The 25,941-nt window shown below is 37.1% G+C and overlaps 2 protein-coding genes across 4 annotated transcripts in view; one reads left to right on the top strand and one right to left on the bottom strand.

The window, feature by feature from the left end:
* The window catches only part of Pdcd4 (Programmed cell death 4), a 102,659-nt gene extending 86,249 nt beyond the window's left edge, over positions 1-16,410 (bottom strand). The window contains exons 1-2 of one of the 3 annotated variants that reach the window (XM_073977058.1): positions 15,394-16,383; positions 10,989-11,040 (exon numbers count right to left, since the gene is read on the bottom strand). The gene's annotated coding sequence lies outside the window, so the exon portion shown is untranslated. Of the gene's footprint in view, positions 1-10,988; positions 11,041-15,393 lie in introns of all 3 variants that reach the window. The other 2 variants (XR_012411754.1, XM_073977057.1) reach the window with 2 other exon arrangements.
* A 7,403-nt stretch (positions 16,411-23,813) lies between these two features.
* Positions 23,814-25,684, top strand: LOC141399051 (transferrin-like). The gene is made up of 3 exons (XM_073977059.1): positions 23,814-24,212; positions 24,353-24,728; positions 24,802-25,684. Exons 1-3 carry the CDS (start codon positions 23,842-23,844, stop codon positions 24,919-24,921), a joined length of 867 nt encoding a protein of 288 aa, XP_073833160.1. The 5' UTR covers positions 23,814-23,841; the 3' UTR covers positions 24,922-25,684.
* Positions 25,685-25,941: the final 257 nt, after the last annotated feature.

The following is a 25,941-nucleotide window of genomic DNA, read 5'->3' as shown; positions in this document are numbered from 1 at the left end:
CTTCGAACTGAGGATTTTTTGAAAGCACAGACCCAAACGACAAGAAACCCTAGTTGGGTTTTGTTGTGTCAGATCCAGCTCGGATTTTATGGCCACATCTAAACATGGCTAAATATTGAGTTTTTAAAGAAATTCGGGGCTATATCTCTGAAACTAATACGAATCTTCTTCTGATCTCTGAAGCAAATTTGTAGACAAGGACAAGAATAAAATATTTGGAGAAATAATGAACTCGAAAAACTACATTTATTGCCTCAAATTTCAAAATATATGCAAAAATTCCACAATTTTTATACATTTCGCACCGTATCTCCAAAACCGTTAATTTTTTCTGAATATTTTCTTTTGGTAAAATATTCTCTGGAATGTAATACACAACTCTTCAGAACATGTCATTGTTGTAAAATGCCTCTACGCCGTTGTTTTCAGTACATTTTTCAACGACGATTTAATAAAAATATCAATAATGTAGTGAAATCCGAAATGCGAGAATAAACTGTTGGTGTGAACTGTGTTTGAAATATGTGTTGTAAAAGATATGATGCAAAATACCGCTGAAACAACATGAAGTAAGCATTTTAGACTTTCAGAATGTTCTAAAGAATTGTTGAGAACTTTATTTGGAAGGTTTTTGCAAAAGGTTACTTGGTTCAACTCCCAATAGTTTAGCCGTTACTGACCAGAATTTCAGCAGTTATGTAAAATTTTCTATATTTTATAGATTTTTATGCCCTAGATGGAGTTTTTCTTATGTGGTTTCTTCAAGAGATAAGTTCTACTAGTTTAGGGCTACAATATTGCTAAAGACAGCAAGGCCAAATTCCTATTCGTTTCTGAGATAGAGGCCTGATAAATGCAAAAAAGTGAAGATTTAGCCCGGTTTAGATGAGGCCATAAAATCCGAACTGGATCTGACAGGACAAAACCCAACTAGGGTTTTTGTAGTCTAAATATGTACTTTCAAAAAATCCATGCTAGAAGTTGTTTGCATTTTCAGTGTTGCATAGTGTCATTCAACAGATTCAGATAGGTAATTCCATATTGACTGCATAACTGAGTCAACAGTGGCTAGCCAGAAAGACGAGAAAAAAAACTTTGAAAAAATATTTTTTTTCTTATTGATACACCAATTACTATTGCTAAGAACGAAAACGTCAATGAAATAAATAAGAATCTAATCCTCAAGATAGGAAAAAATATTGATGTCCGGATTATCGAGGTACGAAAAATATGAGATGTCCGGATTATAGAGTCTACAATGTAAAAAATTCTAGTGTCCGGATTACCGCGTTGTCCGGATTATCGAGACTATACTGTATATAGAAATCGGTTCAGATTTGGATATAGCCCCCATATATATTTTCGATCGATTTAAGGACTTTGGTGCACGAAACACGATATATATGTCCGATTTCAATTAAATTTGGAATGTGCGACGGTATTTAGTCTAGAAATAAGTGTGGCAAATTATATAGAAATCGGTTCAAATTTGGCTATAGCTCCTATATATACAGTGTTGGTCACACAATTAGCACACCCCACTACCAACATTTATTTTGCCTAAAAAGACCTTCAAAAGTAGTTGTATTGAATAAAGTATTTGTACTAATATATTCTCAGTAGTATGCTTAAGGAATACAACGCAATACAGAAACTGAAACATAACTGTCAATTTGACTAACCCCCAAAAATGTAAACAATGTCCTAAATTCACTGGACACGTAATTAGCACACCTTAATAGAATCACTAATATTGTGAATAGTTTCAATATGTTCGTCCATATTCAGTTTTAAATCCCTTTCGTTTGGGAATAAGTTCCAGTCTGCTAGTTATACTCTCCACCAGTCTCCGAAATTTCAGTGTCAGAAGGGAATTATATGGGGTACACCTTGGGTCCCAAGGACTGATGGAAATTTCAGTTTTTTAGTGTTTTTATCGATTTTTGCACATGTAAACAAATTCAATGAGGCAAGTAGTTCATAGAAACATCAAATAAAACATCATATTCTTGTTCATCTCTGTAAATTTGTGAATAGTGGGATGTACCAACCAGCAGTGTACATCTGTAAAATCCGTTTGACACAAAAATTTTCATTACGAAACTGTAATATGATGGTTTGAGCTATTGATTATATAAATACTTATCCATCTGGACTGAATTTTACCGATATGTCGTGATGTGTGCCACGATAAACCTATGTTCATCTCTATGGGACCTACGCAAATTTCTATAATTTTGTAAACATAAGGCAAATTGGAGATAGTCTAGTGAGACCGCAAGTTAATATGTTTCCCGGAGCTTAAAACGATTAAATTTAAAATCAATAATCCAGAAAACATTTATATTGAATAGTATATGCCTACTTTCATTGATTCTGACCAATTTCAGCAAACATCAAAATCCTTTATTGTTAGAAAGGGGTTATACCTTTTAACATACTCATGTGCTACGTGTTCACCTAGCGCTTTGTTGACAGTTTTGTAGTGATAGGTCTTTGGTGTTATTCAGACTTGTAATTTTGAATAACAATTGGTGTTATAAGTTGATCCTTCTTTACATAAGGGTACATTTTATTGATCTTCATTCTATAAACCCCTTCCAAATCGAAAATTTTCTTGAATGAATCATCTACCTTAAACACTTTTTGAAAAGTTTTTGCACTTTATATTTAAATTTCAGTAATCGGTTAACAATTCCAATAATTTCAGATCCAATTGTACATTTGTTTTTAAAGTTTTGGCGACTTTCTGACGTTTAGGTGTACATTACGAAAAATGGTCCGCTATTGGGATATATTTTGAGATTCCGGGATGATAAATTATTTTTTCTTTGAAAAAATGATTTGTTCAATGCGTTTTGAATATGAATTAACTTCAATATAAATTAATTTTTGTATATTTATTGAATTAAATTAAAAAATCATAGGGTGTGCTAATTATATGTCCCCTTGATATTTTGGGCATCTTCACAAAACTTTTATTTTCAAAAAAACCACTGATAATACTATTCACTTATATCATTAGATCTGTTAAATACATTATAGAAAAGGATTTTGTTTACGAAAATATTTCAATTTGCCCTATCAAAACTTTTAGCTGACTGAAATCATTTTGTCCGAAAGGGGTGTGCTAATTCTGTGAACAACACTGTATTCTCGGTCGATTTAAGTATTTGATGCACGAAACGCGCTATATATGTACGATTTCAATAAAATTTGGAATTTGGCCTAGAAATAAGTGTGCCAAATAATTTGAAAATCTAACAAAATGATTCGTCACGCGGTTAGCTGTAAAGAAAATGCGGAAATTAGTGGAATTAATTGATCCCTGACACAACACCAGGTCAAAATTTTCATTTGAAATGCAAAAAGTTAATATTTCAAAGGTCTTAGTAGGCTATAAAGGACCATATTGTATAGGAAACAGTACAAAAAGTTCGCAAATATCGCAGAGAACATAATTTAAAAGCACACAGTTCCAGGAAACTGCATAATTTTAAAGGATGCGGAGCGGAAAAATGGTCACAAGAAAATTTAACATTTGCTAGACCAACAGTGGGCAATATTTTATGTAGTTGTGGTTCAAAATATTTATATTTGGAGGAAAATATTTTAATTTCTTAGTTAGATGTTCTCAAAAACTCTGAATAGAACCAAAAATATATAGCAAAACCCATTAAGAAAAGATTGTTTAACCGTAATAGTATGGAGCTGACTTTGTCGTTAGAGACTTAGCCCTATACACGGTAACACAACTGTGAAGAATTAACTTATTATCGTTGAAATCCTAGAAAATATGACTATATAATAAAATAAGATGACACTAGTTTGGTTCTGCCAAAAGGATATGAACAGTAATAAACTGGGTTATAATCTGGAAGAAAGTCAAAGAAATTGTCGTATAGAAGTTCTGTGGAAAAATAAGAATGGCTCCAAAACGTTTTTTAGAAGGTGGTGCTATTATTGCTATTATTTTTTTCGCAGCTGTATGTCCAATTTTGATGAAATTTGGACTATGTGATGGAATATGGTCTACAAATAAGTGTGAAAAATTATATCAAAATCTGTTCTGATTTGGATTTAGCTCCCATATATATTTTACATATTCAAAGTGGTGTAGGGTATTATATAGTCGGCCCCGCCCGACTTTGATCCTTTCTTTACTGTTTTTTTTTTTCACTATGGGAACTGCAATATATCCCGGGATGCCAACTACTATGGGGAAGACTTACCTGCAGCCGTGTTTGAAACGTTGGGCAATCAACTATATGTGTGTGGGCCAGTCGTTTTTGGACTTCACAAGTAAGAAATTTAAGACCCGTAGAGTGGCCTAAAATTCCACACCCTACAGACGGCACAGAGTTCGCAGTGTATGCAGATGATTATACCATCTTGGTGTTGGGCCCTGACGTCGATGACATTTGTGATATGTTAAATGTCTACATTGCTGACTTAGTGCAGTCGCTAAATTACCTAAGCAACATAAAGGTGTTAAAGTAAGACATATCCGAAAAGTCTAGACCCATATCGGGGGAAAGTATAGATGTCCCCCAAAAACTATATACATATATCTAAAAACCGATCTCATAGAATAGGTCACTTCCGAAAACCCCATGTTGTTTTCATGTTTTATTTGAGTATTTTAGTCGAGGAGCCTGTGCTTATTGGAGCTGTCAGTAGAATTGTTAGGCCCACTCTTTCTGATAGCTCCTCAAAAAAGATTTACAATTTGGCTAATATGCAGGATAAGTCATGTATTGGCTTTTCCCGGAAAACTTTTTATCTATAAATGGATAACAAATACTGCCTACGATAACAAATTCAAATCGCTAAACAACGCAATGGATTAAAGTAAGACATTTCCGAAAAGTCTAGACCCATATCTCGGGAAGTTTAACTCCAACTTTGAATGACTTAATGTCGTTGTAATTATAAGTACAATTTATGATAAGAATTTTAAACCGATCCGAGGTGTGCCATAAAAACCAATACCCAAATCCCGGGAAGTATGAACTTCCGCAAGGAAAACTATATATCGTTGAGATCAAGATACCAAAGACTAACTGTGGTAAAAATTTCTACCCGTTCTAGGAGGTGTTAATTAACGTAATTAAAGTTGATGTAAAAATGTAGTCCTTATAGAAATTTCCCAAACATTTAAGTCACCCATGAAAATAAATGCCACTCCTGTTCTTCACTTTCTTTTTAGGCGGCCCTGTCTTACCAAATACACAATCTCCAGGACATTCAACACCCTGGATCATATAGCGTTTTTGAAAGCCAGTGCACCCCTTTTAGAATGTGGGCACATCCATCTCGGTCGATTCTTGATACTTTTTAAAGTGAAAAATTAACCGACGCACTAATCTATCCTTAGCCTTAGCGCGTAAAAATTCAAATAATTTAGGTTTCACTTTAATTTGTTTACTTTTTTTTAGCAATTATGCCTAATAAAGACTAATTTGTTTGATATTTTCTTATGGTAATTTTTGTTCTACATCATGTGTATTTTTCCAGAACTTCTTGTAGCAGCAGACGCCACAAGTCACACCATGGAGGGGGCTTGCTTCTATGTGGTTTGTTATGGTTTGGGTTGATGTGTTCGGCTTTTGTTTTTGTGAATGGAATACAAATTTTATATACCCATCATATATACTATGTATATATTCGTACATACAAACAAATATATATTATGTATTCCACCAACAATAAAATTGTTTCTATTACGTGTATTTAAAAGTTTGTTTTTGGTGATTTGTTGTTGCCCACTTTTACGCTGATTGCCTACCCCAAAACATTTTTTGATATGTATAAGTAGTATGCCCCGAATAAAAAACAAAACAAAAAACGAGAAAAAAACAAGCAGGCGAAGTAGATATAAAGAAAATAACGAGAGCAGTAGCGGCAGAACCGGCAAAAAAAATAATAACAGCAGAAAAAAGTGTTTACAAAAATATACCCGAAATTTATATTGCGTCGCAATTTTTGTGCGAAACTGAAACGGGGAAAACAAAATACACAGCAGCCCACAAAGCAGACAAGAACAATCAATACCTCTCCTCCTCGCTTCCCCCCAGAATGTGGTACATGGTGTGACAATTAAAAAACACTCAGCAGTTCCTGAGGCAGACATGATAATTGTAAAAAAAATCAAATTAAATTAAAAATGTTTTTTATGGGATAAATGATGATTCGGTGGGTAATAAAAATTGACTATATTTTTAGAAAGGAAAAAAATACATATTAGGTAATTATTTAAGCAAAAATGCATTACAAATTTTATCACCACCAAAAAAATAATGCACTTGAAGAAGTCATGGAGGATGGGAAGGAAGGAGGACAGACGTTGGAGAAGAATAAAAAGTAAATAACAAAAAAACCTGAAACGACACATTTTTTCAAGGTTAAACCGGGCAAAATAAACAGTATATCGCTGGTTGGCTGGCTGGCTAAACAAACAAAAGCGGCAATATGAAACAAAACACAGAATATGTTGTGAAAAGAAAGAAAAAGGAATAAATAATTTCAAACACACCATCACGTATGCATGTAGCCAAGCCAATAAGTCTTCCAGAACCCAGCAAGAAGTAAATCCCAAAGAAGGAGAAACAAAATCCAAAAAATAATTTCATTTTTTAAAGTAATTCTGCAAAACATGTCAGATGAAGAAGAATTAATCGCTGAATCCAACCAACCGGTTAAACTAAAGTGTGTGGAAGAGATAATAAAATATGGAATATGGCAAAGTAATTAGCAAAATGAAGAAAAGGCAACAAAAAAATGCACAACAATACAAAATCTGAACACATATGCAGTTTTCGTTTCGTGTCATCATCAGATTCGTGTTTTGTTGGCACCACCAGAACATTCATTGGCTGTCAATTGTCCAACCACTACCACCAACCATCCAGGGTACCTGGTGTTGTTGAGAAGTATAAAATGACAATCTGAAGCTTAAAAAGGGAAATAAAATACTAAATAGGTGCATAAAATAAACGTTGATGAAAGTTATTGAAAAGGATGGGGAATATTTAAATTCAACATTATTGGCGAAAGAACAAGCTTAACTCTAAACGAAAAATTTAATAAAAAAATCATTAAAAAACAAGTAAAAAAGTGTCAGTCGGCTTTGCCGACAGAGGTATACCCTCAGCCAATGTGAATTGAAACTTTCATCTACGGACAGATAGAATGTATTTAGCGCCTCTTCAGAATTTTGTGGCCCTTTTTCAACATTTGAACTTGCCGACAAAAATGTGGATTAGGAATTAACACAAATGTTGAACTTTTGTGGGGAAGGTACCCTTAGGGAGGACCGATATGGGCCATTTTAGAAGTTAAACTAAATTTTGACAAAATATTAGGAGATCCAAAGTTTGGACCAAATTGGTTGCACCATACAACTGATATCGTCCTAACATTTTAGTGACATTTTTTAAATATTGCGGAGAAGTACCGGAAGTTGGGGACCGGTATTGCCCCATGAAACTAAGTTTAGATAAAATATTACGAAGATCAAATGTTGCACCAAATCGGTAGAACAGTTCGAAAGCCACATATGGTGGCATAGGGCTTTTTACACCTTTCGGGATGATTTCCCAAGAAATATGGACCTGCTCCTGAAAAAACTTTTACCGTCGTAATGGAGGTAGCGAATGCAAATCGCTTCAACAAAAATCAAAGTGATTCGAGAGCAGGTCTTAAAGTGAACTTATCCGAAATTTTGTGTGGAAGGTACCCAAAGGAGTGCACAAATATAGTCCATATTCGAACCTGATCTATATCTGGTAGATATCCATACTCTGGATTACATCAGTCACTCCCTTCAAAAGTTATCGTGCGCATATTTTTTCCGAAGATTTTTGAATTTTTGTACCTGAAGGAGTGGACCGACATGGCTTATCTTCGAAATTAAACTATGTTTGGACAAAATATTACTAAGGCCAAATTTTGGACCGAATCGGCAGATCCGTTCTAGAGTTATCTTTCGCTCCGACCACCTCTCACGGTGTCATAGGGGTTTTTTTGCAACTTTCATGCTATTTTCTCAGGAAGCATGGACTTGGGGGGCAGTGAATACAAGTTGCCAAAGCAAAAATCAAAGCGATTCGAGAGATGGCCCTAAACTGAACTTTTCCAAAATTTTATGTGGTAGGTACCCGAAGGAGTGGATCGATTGAGTCGATTGAGAGTGAAACCTTGTCTAAGTCTGGTACACATTTCACGATGGGCAAAGTATGGACCAAATTGGTTACTCCCTTCAAGAGTTATCGTGCGCACAAATTTTCCGAACATTTTCGAACTTTTGTGGGGGAGGTACCTGAAAGAGTGGACCGATATATCCATCTTTGAACTTAAACTAAGTTTGGACAAATGATTACGAAATCCAAAATTTGAACCGAATCGGTTCATCCGTTCGAGAGTTCTCGTGCGCTCCAGACAGACAGACGGACATTGCTCAATCGACTCCAAATTGTCTGAAACACATTTCGTCCAAACATACTTGGGGTCTAAAACCAGATTGTAGCAGCTTCTACAAGTACATGTAAATCTTTATTTTATTGATTCGGCTCTGCCTCCAGCTCCAAGCTCAGAAAGGACGCCACCTGAATTGAATTAGTCCAAAGAGAGAGAGAGAGGAGTTAAGTCAGTCGGGTTGGCTGGGCAGTTAAACAGGTGCTGCGTAGTATGCGGACCGGTGCCACATGCTGGGCAGATATTCCGCGTGCCATCAATCCTGGCCCAGTAAGAATTGAGGCGGCTGCACCAACCAGATCTAAGTTGCGCCAACACGACTCTCGTTTGTCTTGGCAGCTGCTGTTCTTCCGCTGCCACGGGTGGAGAATGATCTTCGTTGATCTAGAGGTTCTATTTTATATCTTTGGACTTCTCTCTCTAGATCTCTATAATCCTCCTAACTCGCCTGGGGGGTTCGGGCATAACCACCAGATGGTGATTTGGGTGGTCTTGCCTATAGCATCCAAGCAAGTACTGTATCGTCAACATCCTGTTGTGACGAGTCACAGGAAGGATCTTTGTCTCCTCATGTAAATGGTCCACTGCAGACATGAGGTGACACCCTGTAGCTGTTCTCAGGGCAGCATTCTGCCGATTTGTAGTTTATCCCATTGCGTATCACTTACGTTAGCAAACCACGCTGGCGCCACATAGCTTACCACAGACCGACCTATCGCGTTGTATGTGGTTAACAAGGTTTCTTTATCCGCACCCCAAGTGCTGCCGGCTAGGGACTTGAGGACCTTGTTCCTGTTTCTCAGCTTATCGCAGATAACTGTAGTATGCTGGGACGACTTATACATGCTATCGAATGTGACCCCTAGGACTTTGTGGTAGTTTGTGGACGGAATAGTTGTACCGTCGACCTGCACATTCAGTGGGAGCTTCATTTGCGCCGTCCATGTGGTGAACAGTGTGGCTGTTGACTTAGTGGTGGATATTTTCATATTCCTCGCGTGGAAAAACTATACAAGATCAATGAGATAGGCATTTAGCCTTTCACAAACGTTACCGATATTGGGACCTGACGCCATGAGTGTACAATCATCCGCGTACGTAATTAACTCAATGCCGTCGGGAGGGCGTGGAACTGCCGAGAGGTAGAAGTTCAAGGTTAGCATCACCATAGAAATTCCGTCAGGTCCAAGCGCTTTGGATGACTTTGCGCCTCGGATAACATCTGCAACATCATCCATCGTAAATTGTGGCGGTTCTTCTTCGGCTGGAAGAGATCGCAAACGACGCAAAACACTATCGGGGTGCTCGATAAATTGTCGGCAGAAATAGCCAGCGCACCTCTTCGGATCTGTCACAGCCACGCCGTTAAACGTGACAGATGTCGGATCGTCTCTCCTACCAGGGTTCGATAGCGCCTTAACCGTTGTCCACAATTTATTACAGCCGGCTCCAATGTTGCAGCACTTCAGATGTTCTAGCCACTTTTTCCGCTTGTGTTCACTGACTAACTTTTGTGGGGGAGGTACCTGAAGGAGTGGACCGATATAGCCCATCTTCGAACTTAAACTAAGTTTCGGCAAATTATTACGAAAGCCAAAATTTGAACCGAATCGGTTTATCCGTTCGAGAGTTATCGTGCGCTCCAGCCAGCCAGACAGACGGACGGACATTGCTAAATCAACTCCAAATTGTGTGAAACACATTTCCTCCAAACATACTTGGGGTCTAAAACCATTATTTCGATGAGGCACATTTTGCCCGTATGAAAGTGTGTATACCCTCGTTAGCATAAATGCTGAGGGTATAAACAAGAAAAAAGAACCTGGTAGATTTGCTTATGACTGTAAAAAAAGCAATAACAGAAGTGGTGGGCCTAAAAGTTCTTTAAACGGAGTCCCAATCTTGAAAATTTTACCTATACGGACCCATATCTCCGAAACTATTGGGTTCCCCTTTGGAAAACTATATATCGTTATTACCAGTATATCAAACACTACCTAAGATAAAAAATTTCAGCCCGATACGAGAGTTGCCCTTAAACACATCATGAAATAATGGTCCTAAGGTCCTCAGGTTTTCTTATTATTCAATTTCCTTATTTTTCTTCCATATCTGAGCTACATAAATATGTATCTTAAATAATAAATATTCTCTATTAAGGATCAACATTTTGTTTAACTCTTTCACTTGAATAGCCTTGAAATTATATTGACGTTGTTGCGCTCTTGTTCTTCTTGCCTCCTTGCATTGATGCAAAATTAAAGTAGCAGCGAATTTATAAATAAATTAATCTTTTCTGTGGTTGTTATACTGATTTAAATTCTTTATCTCAATTTTTTATTTATTCCAAACCAACCACACAATGCAGCCAATGGATAACTCGTCGCTCCCAAACAAAAACCCGCATACAAAATCAAAAGAAATTTGTATTTGTTTGCATATTGAAAATAAGTAGTCAGATATGTAGTTGGATTTTTTGTTGCAGCAAAATAATGTCATTGATCGCCAATTACCTTCAGAGTGAAAACAAATCAAACCTCCAGACACTGATTTCCGTTCTAGGTTCTGTAAAACACAAAAAAGATTTCCAGCTAAATTTGCAATTGAAAACAATAGGGGTTTTGGAACAAAAAAAATCTGAAATGTATTTTGCTTATTGTTGGCCTATCTGATTATTGTTTTATCTCTGAAATGTAATTCAATACTGTTGTTATTATCATTATAGAATGTAAAGGAAAACAAAAAAAGTATTTAGACACCACACCACCACCTGTCATTATTTTTTTCTACTTAAGTTGAGATTACAAAGAGCATTTAATTTGCCATAACGGAACGAAGATATGAACAAGTAAAACAGGAGGGTAAGTTCGGGGACCCTCCACACTATTAGGAAAACTTAAAACTTTAAGGTGTTAAATAGTACTGCCTGCAGGAATATACAAATTCAAGTCCGCTTAAAAGCCCCCTTTTTTCGCTACAAAAGTCCATACATTCCGAGATGTGGGTCTTTAAAGGTACACTGACCAGTAATGACTCCTGTCATAGCAAATAGGCTTAGCTTGCTCATGTGTAGCAGTTATTTGGTTCGTATCGTTGATTTAATCGGTCGGGTGAGGGTTGTTACTGGACGAAATATGGCTATGAAGGTGTTCAAAAAATGTATACAAAATTTGCTGCGTTCTTGATTGCAAAGAAATCGGCTTAAACCGCCTACAGTCGTTGTCCAACTTGTATGAATACTCAAGACATAACATGACTCTATAGGAAGTCAAGCAAAGTGGATTACCTCGGTTTCAGTCATATCTACATGGAAAAATTACGTCTATAACTCAAATCTCATTTAAGCCGACAAGATTTCCTGTGGTACCCATCTTATTCGACGAACAATTTTAGACTGATCAATATATGTACGAACAGACCAAAGATATATTTTACGAGCGCTTAGAAGAAACTTATGACCGTTGCCCTGCCCATGACATTAAAATTATACTAGGCGATTTTAATGCCAAAATTTGAAAGGAGAATATCTTTGCCCAACAGTCGGGAAATTGAGTGAAACCTCTGACAATGGTATGAGGCTGATAGACTTTGCAGCTGCAAGAAACATGGTAGTTAGCAGTACCAGATTTAAGCATCTCGACATTCATAAGGGCACCTGGCTGTCGCCAGATCAAAGAACAAGAAATCAAATTGATCACGTTGTGATAGATGGAAGACATGCATCAAGCGTGTTGGATGTACGATCGTTTCGAGGACCACTACCTTGTTGCAGCAAAGGTAAGTACCAGATTAAACGTAGCAAACAAAGTGCGAACAGAAACAATACGGAAGTTGAACATCGGTAACCTGCAATCACAACAGATAGCATATTCCTCTCAACTGGCCCAACTGCTTAATCAAAGCACTCCTCGTCCCTATAACATATCAGAACAATGGCAAAACATTGCCCACTCCATGCAAACAGCCGCAAAATCAGTACTTGGATACCAGGATACCAGAGACCTCCACCAAGGAATCTATGATATGACCAGGAGTGTCGTACTGCTACCGAAGAGAAAAATGCGGCATATAGGGCTACTTTACAAACAGTAGCAACGCGTAGCGCACGAGAGAGGTATCGGGAGAAAAGGAGAGAGGAGAAACGTCTTTTCCGCAGGAAAAAGAGAGAGATGGAAAAGCGGGAGTGTGAACAAATCGAGATGTACAAGAGACAGAATGAACTGCGAAAATTCTACCAAAGAGTGAAACATCAAACTGATGGCTTTGGAACTGGCACATCCTCCTGTAGAGAGCAGCAAGGTAATCTGGTAACTGATACAGATAGTGTGCCAAGGATATGGATAGGGCATTTTTCCAAACTGTTGGTATCCAATAGTAGTGAAGTCGACGAAGATACCAGAGATCAAATGTGGTATCAAATGTATTGAATGCATACCACCCGGCCAAGATAAGGTAAAGACAGCAATAAACCGGCTAAAGAATAATAAAGCGGCAGGAGCTGATGGCATACCAGCCGGGCTGTTTAAAACCGGAGGCGACACGCTGATAGTTAGCTCCATCTGGCAGGAAGAACGCGTACCCGACGATTGGAACCTGAGCATCCTGCTTAGCCCCCTGAACAATCACTCGGCTGCGGGTTCTTCGATACCGGATTGACCCGGAACCAAACAACTCCCGGTTCAGGCCAGCGGCTGCCACCTCAGTGCATATGTGTACCCAAAATACGTTTGGTCCCTACCGGGACGGAGGAAAACATAGACCAATATGGATGTGCTCGGTTTGTCACATCCGCATCCACCACACTCAAATTTCGGTGAGATGTAATAGATGCCGGATGTAGATGCACCTCAGGGGTTGCTCTGGACTAGTTTATGAGAGGTATTACGACAGGTACAATATGTTGCTGCATGTTGCGAGAACACATCTCCCAGTGAGTCATTGTTCTCCGCAGTCCCACCAGCCGTTGTTATTCCAATCTCTGAAAATGCGTTGTGATGGTTACAACGTACTGAGGAAGGATCGCACCAGAAATGCAGTTGGGGGATTAGCTTTCCTATTGCACCAGTCTGGTTAATACAATCCTATATCGTGTGAGTCTGCCTCTAATGACCTGTACAGGAAATGTATGAGGGTAGCAGTCAAGTGTGGTGCTGCCGAGGCAGAGTTGCTTAACGTATACATCCCGCCGATAAATAGCTGTACTCCAGGTTAAATGCTCAACATAAGCCCGCTTTTGGAAGGTCATAACCGGATTTTAATGTTCATCATGTGTTGTGGCATTCGCTCCTTGGAAATGCCGTCATCTGGCAATCCGTCGTTTCTCTTGGGTCAGACCATCTCCCCATAATTGTCTCCATCAGAAGACCTGCCGATTTCATCAACTGTGAACGCCCTAATTACAACAATCATGAGAAATCTAATTAACATAATTTCAGGGAGTTCACTAACCATGGATCAAGCGGCTTGATCATCTGAAAAGTTGCAACATTGGGGCCCAAATAAGTGAATTGCGGACAACGGTTAAGTCACTCTCGAACCCTGGAAAGAAGGAAGATATAACCTCAGTCACGTTTGTCGACGTTACGCTGGCTGATCCGAAGAGGTGCGCAAGTTGTTTCAATCGAGCACCCCGGGAGTGACAGGACAAAGAAAATAGTACTACGTCGCATTAGATCTCTTCCTGTCGAGGATGAACCACCACAATTTACAATGGATGGTGTTGCGAATGTCATCAGGAACGCTAAGTCATCCAAAGCGTTGGGCCCCGATAGAATCTCCATGGTAATGCTAAAACATTTGGTTGAACCGAGGGTAGAGTATTTCAGCAAAGTTCTCAACCTGTATCTAGCCAGCCACATCGTTCCCGTTTGAATAGCATTCACACAGATGCAGTCAGAGATGCCATAAACAACTATCGTCTGAATGCGGTTCTCGAAAAACATCCCCCATCTATCGCAGCTGAGGAGCGTCAGCAGCCACGACAAACCAGAGTAATTTTGGATCAACTACACTCGCGATGGTGGAGCCATCAGAATTCCTATTGGGTAAGGATCGACGACACCCTGCAAAACATCTGCCCAGCGTGCGGCACAGGTGAAGTAAGAAATTTCAGAAAATATAAAACCCATATCTCGTGAGGAATGTACTTCCACCCTATAACGATATATCGCTGTGACCAGGGTACCAAAGACTCCTATGGTAAAAATTTCGGCATAAGTTGAATATATGGACTGGATTTGGATCGATGATAAAAAAAAAATCGATTTAAAGGAAAATTTTGTTCGCGTTAGCCGAGATTTGTTCCTGTCCATATGAGAAAGTCTTAAATCCCCGGCCGAAGGCCGGCTGTATATGAAAAAATGTCGATTTAAACTAAACTTATCGTCAAAACCAAGGGAATTTTTGAACTTTCGGAGCCTATATCTCGGGAAGTATGGACTTCCTGCCCTTGATATATACATTGGCGTGATCAGCACTGCAGGCCCTACCTGTGATACAAATTTCAGATCGATCCGAATCCAGTCAAAACATTCATCCTGTTCCAAAATTTCAACCCGATCCGAGTGTTGTCCTTAAACGAAACTTGTTCCCCGATTTCCAACAATGAAATTTATCTTTCCAAAATGTCAATTAAACCAACACTTAGCAAAAGTTAAAGTTCTCAACTCATCAACATTCACACCACATTGCAACAACTTCCAGAATGTATCCAAACGACAAACACTTCCTGATAGACACGGCAACTCTGTAACCACCAATGATACACCCATTCTCCTTCTTTTCCAATTCTTCTTTAGCTACAGCTGATTTTCCTATATCCATTAACTGCAGTCCATTTTCCATCTGTTCGCGAACATTCCAATCAATGAAAAATCTAGATACAAATAATGTTGCAACAACAAAAATTACAAAGCTTACCTTTCTTGTTGATGTCTATCTGACTGGCGGTGTTTGATTGTGCGAGTTTATGCAAGTTGTTCACTTAATTTTAGACAAATGCATTCAAGTCCACCACAGAAACGAACGAAAGAAAAACAATGGCAAACAAATTCTGTATTTGGTGATAGCTCTCAGCTGTCTTTTGCAAACCGTGATGGGAAGATAGAGAAAGGAACACACGAACGAGAACCGGTTGTTTGTCAAACTTTAGAAAAGCTGTTTGTTGTTTTTGCTGTGATATTTACGAACAAAATTTAATGCACTTCTTTTGTTGTTGTTTTGTCTACCTTCGTTTAATTTCTTTCTATTATTGCAAGTCCCTTTTGTTTTTGTTATGTTACTTCTTGTTGCTTTTCGTCTCCTGTTCTTGATGGGATGGTAAAACACACAAACTTTTTTTGCACGCAACAATGTTTGTTGTTATTCTTCTTTGCCGTGGCTGCTGTTCATAGAGTACCGCGCACACACACACTGATACACTGACTGCAAATATTTGTCTTATTGGATTTTGTTTTGTATTGTTATTGTTGTTCTTTTTGTTATTGGCCACAGAAAAAGAATCAAGAGGAGAACAGGAAATGTAAGATAAATGCAGCAAGAGAACAGCACTTTTTTTGCGTTGTTGTTTTTTATTTTCTTTAGTTCTTTACTTTGTTAAAGAACTCTATTTCCTTTTGCATAAAATATTCACTTGTCGGCAAATATTTTTGTTGTTTTTAACAATATAAATTGTTAAAACAGAAGCAAAGAATTTGCTTCTATTATTTCACTGTTTATCTTCTTTTATTTTCTATAGTATTTTTGGGTTATTATTTTCTTCACAATCGATAGATATTCTTTGGGAGATTTAACTGGCTTTTACCGGGCCTGTTATAGCTTTCCAAGAACCGTTTTTTTCACAACTTTTCAGTTTGAAAGTCCACAATGATTTGAATTGGAAAATGCATCGACAATCGGCCTTTTGCTGTCGGCTCAAAGATCCAAGTCGTAACGATTGTTTCTTTTTGCCGCCGTCGGATGGCGACGTTCGTTTTGTTGTAGTATGACTTTTTGAACGATATATCGTACAACTTTTTGCTAAATTTATACAGAGAAATGTAACGTATATTAAAAATATCTAAAAATGAGATTATTTATTCATCACAATTCAAGACTATTTTTTGGTAGAATTATACATTGATTTCGGACAAAAATATATTAATAGTACGTTTACATATCAAAGGATTTAAAAAACCCACTAGGATTTAAATGTCAATTCTATTGCGTATACGTCAAATAAACCTTCATAGAGAATGTTAAAACTTGGTTTAGACCAAGGCACATTTATATAAGAAGTGACAATCAGCTGTATTTTTACTTTTTTTTTGTAAATTTGGTTTTCAAAATGTAATAGGGTCTACTCATGAAATTTTAAACTTCGAAATTTGCTACCATAAAATACTTCTTTTCATGGTAAACGTGGAATAACAATGACCTACGACAGTTCTGAATGCCTTATATTTACATTTTGATTCAAATTTGTTCTATTTTGGAGGATTTTCAAACAGTTTTTATGTTTTTCCTGAGAACATTTTTAGAACACCCCATTATTTAATATTGTTACGAATGTAACTAATAGGTTTAAGTTAATTTAGTTTAATTTCCGTTAATTTAAAAATTTGAATTGTAACGTAAAGTTTTATTACGCAGTTACTTTATTTAAGCAAAAACAAGTACCATGTAGAATTCTCTTCATCATTCTAGTTCTTACTTTACCTTTCTTTAATGTGCTTTTGTTTGTTTTGCCATAATCATGTAGTAATTATCGTTTAGTTTGCTACTTCTTTAATTCTTGGAAAAGCGGCGTTTTTCATATGGTCTGTTCCTTTTCTTTTGAAAGTGGTAAAACCGGCAAAAGTAGCAAAAGTTGTAAACTGCTCCCATATGAATTGTATGGTGTATGAACCCAGCAAACCAATCGTACCGATATCGTAACGAAATCGGAACAAATTTCGGACGTTACGTCCGATATCTGTAGTGGGATTCTGTAACTCATTTTTGCTGTTACCGACAAAAATCGGTAAAATTAAATCGCAAAATTATGACTAAAAACATAAAGAAAAGTTGGCATCACTGTTTGTGTCGGTAGAGGCTAGCGACTACTTTTTATTCATCGCTAACTTACCGACAAATTTCGTTAATTATCGAAATTATAAGCATTTTAATTTTACCGACAATTATCGATAACAGCAAAAATGAGTTAGTCCGTGTTTAGACACACAAATTTTTCGGGAAAGTAAATTCAGTTTTTGGGCAATAGGGGGTAGGAAAGAGTATTGAGGAGCTCTTTCCTCTCCGATCTCTCCCAAAAAACTCAATTTACTTTCCCGATAAATTTGTGTGTCTAAACACAGACTTACAGAATCCCACTACTGTAATTATTAATAATTAGTTAAACCTAATTCCGTAACAATATTTTCTTTGACATTAAATTTTCTATAATAACTCCATATTTACCTTAGGCAATTTTCTTTGCGGCAATTGTCAGTTTGAAGGAGAGAGAGGTGAGGCATATGGTAACCCTTTGCCACTCAACACCCTCTCTCACCGACAAACTGACAATTGCCGCAAGGAAAATTGCCTAATGTAAATATGGACTAACAATTTTGTTTTGTAAATTTATTAGTTGTTGTAATTCATGCATTTACCTTAGAGGTAGTTTACACTATCTATCAATGTCATATCGACGCCTCCAAACAATAGCATACTATTGTCGACTTAGCATGTTCTCAAGTTCTTTACATTTTTATATTTAACGTGCTTTAACTTAAATTCTGTCAAATTTTGGTAATGATCGGACAATCCGAACAGAAGTTATAAACAAATATTTTCTTAGCATAGTACTGAAGGTCGAAGAAATTTCCAAACTGCAAAACTGGCTTTTCAAACTATTATTTGGAGATGCCGAACGTCCTTTAACTTAAATTCTGTCTAATTTTGGTAATGATCGGTCAATCCGAACAGAAGTTATAAACAAATATTGACTTAGCATAGTACTGAAGTTCAAAAAAATTTCCAAACTTTGAAAGCTTCTCCTGCAAAACTCACTTTTTAGACTTAGCATACTATTATTTGGAGGTGTCGATATGACACGAAATAAAAACATTCCATATCTACCCACGGATGCAATGTGGAGACGAAATTCTATTATATTTTTGTTGGGGTGGACGCAAAGAATAAATGACGTAAGGAAAATCTCCAATATTCCACATATTAATGAATATTTAACGATCGAAAATTTCATGTCATATGACATTTACATATAGTGTAAACTACCCCTTATATAAATATGCCTTCATGGTACAAATACACAGGTAGCCGCATCGGCAATTGTTGGTAACATAAGATGTCAAAATTTGACATCAGTTCAATGCAATTGACACATTATGTTACCATCAGCTGGCTTGATAATGCTACCTGTATTATTGTACCATGTATGCCTTGAAGAACATGATAGTCATGGTACAAATACACAGGTAGCCGCATCGGCAATTGTTGGTAACATAAGATGTCAATATTTGACATCAATTCAATGCAGTTGACACATTATGTTACCATCAGCTGGCATGATAATGCTACCTGTATTATTGTACCATGATGATAGTACAACAAACAAGATAGAGTAAATACTACAACAAATACAACTGAACAATAACCACATAGAAATTGGTTTTTTTCATAATTCTTTATTCATTGTTAATATAAATCCCCAGCCTTAAGGCTTTATAGGGGCAAAACTGACAACTATAAATTACAAACAAAATTTATATATACATATAAAAAAAAATATTGTATGTACATAATTTACATATTATGTAATAGAGTGGTAAACTCATGCTAGAAGTGTGTCAACACGATCTAATAAATACTTCTTTACTTTATATTTAAAAGAAGATATGCTATTGCAATTCTTTAAGATTTCAGGTAAATCGTTGAACTCACTTGGTCCAGCAAAACCAATTCTTTGTTTTGTGATCTCAAATCTGCATCTCGCTACTCGTAAATGCTCAGACTGCCGAGTTCTGCCATAGTTTCTATTGAAAACCATTGATCCAGAACCATTCAAATAGACAGATTTATAAACATATCTTGATATGTGTTGCTTGTATAAGCCTCGTATTGGAAGAACATTTTTAACTTTATCCTTGTAAAGTCTTATTGTGGGGTATCGTCTTGGTTTGTTTGTTGCAATCTTTAGTGCTTTATTTTGTGCCCGTTGCAATTCCTTCAATGATCTGCTATTCTTGCAAGCATAGACTCCTGGGAGGTACGTCAAGTGAGAGTGTATCAGTGCATGATATATCATTAACTTACTCTCTGTATCCAAAACATGATTAAATTTGCGCATTATTCCGGTGGCAGATGAAACTTTTGTCTTTAATTTCTCAATATGCGAATTCCTTAACAAATTGTTTTGCATAATAAGACCAAGGTATGTTACCGATTTAGACTCCGTAACAGGGACCCCATTTATAAACACCGACATAGTATCTCCGGTTTGATGTGGTTTAAATCTCACGAATATTGTCTTTGAAGAGTTTAGCACTAAATAATTCAACCTTGCAAACTCCGCCAAGATAGCAGCGTCATATTCAATTTGTGTGCGAAGTACTTTATCATCCTTGTAATTATAAAAAGACATACGTCATCTGCAAACATTATCAATTTCCCATTAAATGGGATGTTTTTCAAATCATTTATATAAACCTTAAATAAAAGAGGGCCCAGCACGCTACCCTGAGGAACACCATGATTGACTGGTAGCAAACAACTCTCTTCTCCTTCAGTTTGTACATATTGGTACCGACGGCTTATTTTTTGTTTTTGTTTGTAATGTTAGTGTCATCAGTATATGTAAACAAACCAAGGAAATGTCTATAACAAAATTTTTAGAAAAACTACAAAACATGAATGAAAAGTAAAATTTTGAACGATTACTATACATTCAAAGTATAGTAAATGTTGTTGTTGCTGTAACAGTGTTTACTGTTATGTTTGTATGCTCGTTCTTCTGTTCAATCTGGCTCTGGGTCTATCTCCAATTCCAGGCAAGTGGCTGCTTCGATGGGATGCAACCAAAGATCCACTGGAGTTAGATGAGTAGTTTTGGCGCGGCAGTTGAAAAGGAGCTTTGTGTCGTGCGGGCACATGCGGCATACTGGGCAGATGTCTTGCACGGCGCGATCGATTTCCGCCCAATAAGAATTTAGGCAACTGCAATATCCCGGGCGTAGTTGAGCCAAAACTACTCTGGTTTGTCGTGGCAGATGACGCTCCTCAGCTGCGATAGATGTACTCCGAGAACTTAATTCACATTATATTTGTTATGGCCTTAGCAACTGCATCCGTGTGAATACTATTTAAACCTGCTTAATATGCCTGTTGATCTATGGGTTCTCTACTATATTGTTGGACATCCCTCTCTAGAGCATGAATATCCTTCCTGATATGCCTGAATGTGTCGGGCCTAGCCAGCAGTTGGGATGGCTCTCACGGTTACACCCAAGCAAGTACTGCAACGAAAGCATCTCATTATGTTGCTTTACTGGAAGAATCTTTGCCTCCTCATATAGACGGTCCACTGAAGACTTGACGAGCCACCCTGTTGCTGTTCTCAGGGCGGCATTCTGACAGGTTTGAATTTTTTTCTAATTCGTATCACATAATCTCGGGGACCAAACTGGAGCCGCATAGCACCCCAAGTGCTGCCGGCTAGGGACTTGCCCCTAAAATGTTGGAGCAGTTTGTGGTCGGAATTCTGCTACCGTCGACCATGACATTCAACTCTCGTCCAAACTGCGCTGCCCATGTGGTGAACAGAGTGGCTGTAGATTTTGTGGCAGAAATCTGCATATTCCTCGACTGGAAAAAGGTGGTAAGATCGGTTAAATAGGTGCTCAGTCTCTGACATATTTAATCAGGGAAGGTAACTGACGCCAGGATCGTGCAATCATCCGCATACGTTACGATCTCGATGCCGTCTGGAGGGGGCGGAATACAGGAGAGGTAGAGGTTAAACAGGAGATATCACCCGACCTTGGGGAACTCCCTCTTTCACTCTACGGAGTTTGGACTTCTTGTTCCTGAATTCCACGTACGACTGGCGTCCACACATATAATGTCCTCAAACAGTGTGGAGTGCCTGACTGTATCAAAAGCTTTTGATAAGTCAAGCGCCACCATCACTATTCTATCGCACGGACGTCTCTGATTGAGTCCTTGACAAATATGTGTGGTAATGGCGTGCAGTGCAGTTGTCGTGCTGTACTGTTTACGGAATTCATGCTGATGATCGGCAACTTGATAGCTATTTCTGATACTGGGGAGGAGTAAGGCCTCAAGTGTCTTTGCTACGGGCGACAAAAGCGAAATCGGCCTGTACGATTCGCTTTTGCTGGCATCCTTGCCGGGCTTCCGTAGTGGGACCACCCTGCCCATTTTCCAGATTTCGGGAACAATGAGGGTGGCTAGCGACAAGTTGAGAACATTAGTGAGATACTTCACTCCCGGCTGCTTCAGCATTACCATGGAGATTAGTCGTGTTCCTTTACGTGCCTGAGGTTACCAGTTTTTACCACTTTTTACCCGCAAAGTGTTCCCTTACTTTAAAGAGCATACAATTTATATGACAGCAGCTCAACACCATGGTACAATTACAAAGGTAGATGCCTCAGCCCAGCTGATCGAATCTAAAACGTCAAAAAACTAGGAATTCGCCATGAAAAATCAAAACAAAAACCATATGATTCGGTAGGTAAGAAATAGCATGTCTACACTTTATAGACAACCACAAGCGATAAAAAGAGACAACAAGAGACCATTTGGCGAAAACTTTGACAGTTTACATTAAAAAAATTGCTTTGTTGTAGCAATTCGCCGATGCATCTACCTTTGTAATTGTACCATGCTCACCACTTTACCATTTTTAGTAAAGGAACAGACCAATTAACACCATGGTACAATAAAGTAGAGGTAGGCCAGGTATGAAAATCGCGGAAAAATACATCCCTGCAGCCATGGTTTAAAACGTCAAATGGCATGGTCCAATAGGCCTGTTCGATAACTTCGCAAGTAAAAAGTATTTGCAAGTTCTTGCAACTACTTCTCATTTCTCTTTTATTGAACAAGCTTGTTATCGAACAGCATTTTGTAAAAGTTTGTACAAATACCTAATAATAAAGACCTAATAATAAATGGCCTGTTCCCGTACTTTATAAAGTGGTAAAAGTCGTAAAAGTTGTAAAAGTCGTAAACGATTTTCATATAAATTTTGTGTACGGGAACGCAAAATGTGTAAAAGTGGTAAAAATTGTAAAAACTTTTTAGTTCTGGAACAGAGCTAAAGTTTGATGTATCTGGATAGTTAGCCCGTTTTACAAAAACATATGGAATTTAGAACTTCACTGTTTATATGTTAAAAGCACCAAGTAGAGTAAAAAATTACTTTAGCTAGGCCCCAGAATATTGTTGCTAGAAAAGTGTTCCAAAAATAGCAAAAGTTGTACCCAAACTTATGAAAATGAAAAAAATGTTATTCTTTTATTTTCTACTTGACAAGTTTGGCTGATCTAACATCGTGATTACTGGCATGCGATTTAGAAACTAGCATTTTTACAAAATGTTTACATTCCCGTACTTTTGGAACAAATTTCAATTAATATCAATATTTGACGAATCGTTCTTTCGCAAGTAGTACTATTACAAAAATTAACAATTTAATTTTGCCACGCGAATAAAAATCATTTGAAGTTTTTTTATTTTAGGATATATGGCCTGTTCCCGTACTTTATAAAGTGGTAAAAGTCGTAAACGATTTTCATATAAATTTTGTGTGCGGGAACGCAAAATGTGTAAAAGTGGTAAAAATTGTAAAAACTTTTTAGTTCTGGAACAGAGCTATAGCGTTGCAGCAGAAGTTTTTTGTTGGAATAATTCACCGATGCATCATCACCTTTATTATTGCATAATGTCATCAACAATAAAACACCATGCGCAGTGAATGTCTGATAGCATTGTAAATGTGGTAATAACAATTCACAATGGATAACGCTTTGGCCGTTACAATTGACGAATAAATTGATATATGTATGTATATTTAATTCATTTGAATTCGAAAATGCTTGGTTTTAGCTGGTAGTTTTCCTCCACTGTGCTTAGCAAAATCAAAACTGCAGTTTTCACATATATAATTCTCTACATCCTTATTTCATATACACATGCATGTTCAGGTGACGAATACTTTTCTCTAATTACATTATCTTAGTTTCACATTTAACTGTTTAGCGAATTTAAGGTAATTAAAATCTCATTACCTCGACCTTTCTCAACTTTGGAAACCTTTAAATACCCATGCAACTCATATTAACCGATATCAGTCACTTTACAAACATGTTAAAATTCACTTTATTATTGTTAGTTGTGACAATTGCAGCAGGCCAAGAAATTGTCCATCGAAGATCGTACCGTTTGTGCACCTATAATCAGGTGGATTATGACAAATGTTTGCATACCATAGAGGTGGCAAAAAATAACTCCATATCTCTGCAACTTGAATGTGTACACAAAAATGATCATGACCAATGTATAGAAGCTGTACGTTATGGTCATAGTGAGATGACGGTTTTAACAGGACATGGGTATCTTGAAGCAAGAAAGGAACATTTACGTCCTGTAGTATTTGCTCGAGAGGATAATAGCAGTTTAAATATAGCTGTGGTACCAAGGAATATAACGGTTGCTGACTTGCAAGAAGCTCCAATGTAAGTAATGAGAAATTTACAATGCTAAGGGCCATTGGGTTATACTTGGTATTGCGATAGACAATACCAAGGACCATAAACAATGTGCCAAAGAATGCCTGCAATAACTTACCTTTTCTTTTTCTCATCCAATTTTTCAGCAATGCAAATCTGTCAAATCACCGCGCTTTCCATGCTGCCGCCTTTTTCAATTTGCAACGTGGGCATGATATTTGCGGCTTTATGCAGGTCAATGTGGGTCCATATATTCGCATTGAAGATTCCGCCAGCTATAAACCAAATGAAAATGAAATGTTAATTTGTTCAAATCTTCGAACTGCAGATTTTGAAGCGTATGAACGTTGCAATGTAGAAGCAGGCCTACAACGAGCCGTATTCACTAGATCTCGTATTCACAGATCTAACATTTATAGAATTCAGCAAATATTTAAAACTATTTTAAAACAATTTAATGCAAAATCGTCAACATTCAATTTCTTTGGACCTTTCTCTGGCAGTGATAATGTTATTTTCAAGGTAAGTCCCGTACCTGTTATCGTCATCGTGGGGAGAGAAGAATTATTATATTTTTTTTCTATTTATTTTTTAGAATAACGTAGTTGCTTTTGATGTACATCCGACCTATCGCAACGGTGTCAATGAAAAGGTTTTCAATCAGCTACATTGTAATGACGATCATCAACCACATGATCCGAGGATTATAGAATAAATATTTCAATAAATAAAAAAACACGCAGAGTATGAGGGGAATTGGTAAATGTGTTTACTAATACCATAGACTAATGAATATAAAGACGAAGGAATGTTCTCACCGAGTATATTCGAATTGAGTGTGGTGACCAAGAAACTCAATACAAGATGCCAATACAATACAAGTTAATACATATTTTGTTCTCGTAAAAGACTACATGGGGTTAGTTTTTAATTCTCAGATAAAGAAAATATTGCCATTTTCCCCAAAAATCGTCTTCGAACTTTTTTGAGTTTTCGGGTTAATCCTTCGTCTATATATTCATTAGTATATGCTAATACCATGTGCATACCGACGGTCGTTCGCTCTCTATACGTTCGACGTTTTAATTACTTAGTCGAAGGTCACACTAGATGGTTTCATTGAAACAATTTCATGAATTGCAGGGTTCCTAGGTCGATTTTCATACTAGAGTAAAATTAAAAAGTTACTGTAGTGGGGAGCTCGATTTAAGAATCCCTAAAAGTTTCAATGAAACCACTTTTGTCTGACCTTCGACTTAATTGTCCATACAAAATTTTGAGAGCGAACAACGATTTGTGTACATTGTTCAATTTAAATTACTCTCCGAACGACGATAAAATATGTCCCATCTCTGACAAATAAATTAATGATGACAGGCAAAACATAAAATTTAAAAATTTATGAAAAATACAACTAATTTTAGAAAAACATGAATGAAAAGTAAACTGTGGAACGAATAGTGTACATTAAAAGCATAGTAAATTTTGTTTTCTTTTTCACTGCAGTTACATTTCTTGTCCATTGTTTCGAATTCGCCTACAAATCTTGAAACTAATAGCTCATTTAGACTAGCCATAAATCCTCAACTGGATTTAATAAATCCAGTAGAAATCTAATTGCATTTAGATATACTTTTGGATGATTTAAATGACAGTCAGCTGATTTTTGTTCATAGCACAATTACCAAGGTAGATGCATCAGCCTATATGATTGAATTTTAAACGTCAAAAAAGT

Source organism: Musca autumnalis, unplaced genomic scaffold, assembly GCF_047663935.1.
Source record: "Musca autumnalis isolate F117 unplaced genomic scaffold, ASM4766393v1 scaffold_3, whole genome shotgun sequence".
Classification (NCBI taxonomy): Eukaryota; Metazoa; Arthropoda; class Insecta; order Diptera; family Muscidae; genus Musca; species Musca autumnalis.
This window is presented reverse-complemented; position numbering and strand designations above follow the sequence as displayed.

Excerpts from the sequence above, each read along its gene's own strand:
- LOC141399051 (XM_073977059.1), top strand. The coding sequence starts at position 23,842 with ATGTTAAAATTCACTTTATTATTGTTAGTTGTGACAATTGCAGCAGGC. Across the intron at positions 24,213-24,352 it reads GACTTGCAAGAAGCTCCAAT|CAATGCAAATCTGTCAAATC; the intron begins GTAAGTAATGAG and ends CCAATTTTTCAG. Across the intron at positions 24,729-24,801 it reads GTGATAATGTTATTTTCAAG|AATAACGTAGTTGCTTTTGA; the intron begins GTAAGTCCCGTA and ends TTTATTTTTTAG.